The sequence below is a fragment of the Pteropus alecto genome, unplaced genomic scaffold (genome assembly GCF_000325575.1).
Source record: "Pteropus alecto unplaced genomic scaffold, ASM32557v1 scaffold721, whole genome shotgun sequence".
Classification (NCBI taxonomy): Eukaryota; Metazoa; Chordata; class Mammalia; order Chiroptera; family Pteropodidae; genus Pteropus; species Pteropus alecto.
The window spans coordinates 39,828-41,480 of NW_006431908.1; the positions used below are offsets into that span (position 1 = coordinate 39,828).

At 49.8% G+C, this 1,653-nt stretch overlaps 1 protein-coding gene across 1 annotated transcript in view; it reads right to left on the minus strand.

The window, feature by feature from the left end:
• LOC102888298 (zinc finger protein 791-like) overlaps positions 1–1,603 on the minus strand; it is a 24,070-nt gene extending 22,467 nt beyond the window's left edge. The window contains 1 exon segment of the mRNA XM_015598490.2: positions 1,418–1,603. Within this exon segment, the coding sequence (XP_015453976.1) occupies positions 1,418–1,420 (3 nt within the window). The 5' untranslated portion in view covers positions 1,421–1,603.
• Between the last annotated feature and the right edge of the window lie 50 nt (positions 1,604–1,653).

A 1,653-nucleotide genomic window follows, 5' to 3' on the forward strand; every position in this document is an offset into this window, starting at 1 on the left:
GATACAGAGAACAATCTGACCTGGGAGGAGGGTTGAAGGATTTTGGTGAAAAAGGTGAAGGGATTTAGAAGTCCAATATGGGAGTTACAAAATAGTCGCAGGGATGTAAAATACAGCATAAGGAATAGTATATAATATCGTAATTACTATATATAGTGCCAGGTGGGTACTAGACTAATGGGGGAATCACTTCATAAATTGTATAAATGTCTAACCACTATACTGTACACCTGTAACTAATATAAAATAATATTGAATGTCAATTATAATTGGAAAAAAATAATGTCTAAAAATGTCTAGGCCTGAGAAACCACAATCCGCTCCCCAGGAAAGCAATCGTCATCATCGCCCTGCAATCCTCAGCAGGGCTCTGTATTTCTCGGTATAAAGTGCGCCCTCTGATGGGTGTGAGTCCACAAGACACCTGCAGGAGGAAGCTTCCCAGGAAGAACTGGGCTTTCAAGAGTTTGCCTCCCTTTGCAGGTCAAAGGGGCCTTAAGCTTAGATCCTGCCCTCAGGCCTCTACCCGCATTGGAGTAGCTTTGGACCACTACAGATATTTTTAAAGACACAATGCCAGTGTTTGAACAATTCCTAAATAAAGCGAATGTATCTTTTAAAGGTGACAACCTCAAGGAGGGGCAGTGCTGACAGGACAGAACGCCCAGGAAAGTTTCCCAAGGAGCCTCCGCCCAAAAGACTTCCCACAGGACGTCTGTGCTCAGGGAGGGCCTTGGGGAGAGGAACGGGGATTTCATGCAACTCAATGTAAATCTACAAATGTAAATCTTTTTTTAAAAAAATGGTACATGGCTCTGGGGAAAGAAAGGTAATCAAAATATTGTGTCTGTCTGAAATGCACCCCAGAAGAAAAAGAGTGAATAACGACCGCGTGAATTGGAGCGGGGAATTTGGCTTTCGGAATGCAAGCTGTAATCTGGAAATATCAGGGACTTATTCTCAGTTCCAGGAAGTGCTAGGCTGAGAAGTCGGGGTCGTAGATTTGAGATCCTGTTCCCCAAACATTTGGGGGAGGAAGATGGGACTGGAGACCACACACTCCATAGCTCCTCCCACGTACGCGCCTCGGAGGCCGAGTCTTGTATCTACCCTGACGACCCTCCCTATTATCATCTTACAAACAGGGGAGTCGCGAGGCTGCAGGCGCAGAGCCGCCGGGACAGGTTGCCGGCCAAAGTTGGTGGCCTGCACTGATGCAAGCGGACCCCCGGTCTGGGCTGCGGCCCAGCCCCCACACTGCGAGCAGAGGAGGCTGACGTCCCATCGGCGCCCCGGAGGGACTCGGGCTCAAAGACTCGGAAGTTGACCAGGGGGAGCCCGCTTGCATTACAGGCGGTTCCAGCCGGTTCCAACCAGCCCCTCGTCGCCGGCTCCGTACCAGCCCCCGCACACTCACCATTTCTGTTTCCTGGGTCTCCCTGAGTCCTTCCCACTCTTACGACCAGTGCAGATCACAGGGCGACAAAAGCTGCCGTATAGCCTCCAGAGACTGTTAACAGATAGTGATCTCAAGGAGCTCTAAAGCGAAAACGGATGTCTTCCCCGTGTGGCAATTCGCCTCGCCCCTACGTGTCTAATTGGCACTGGGGTGGGGAGGCGTGGCTTAGTTAAATCAGCTTCTGTAATTGGGAG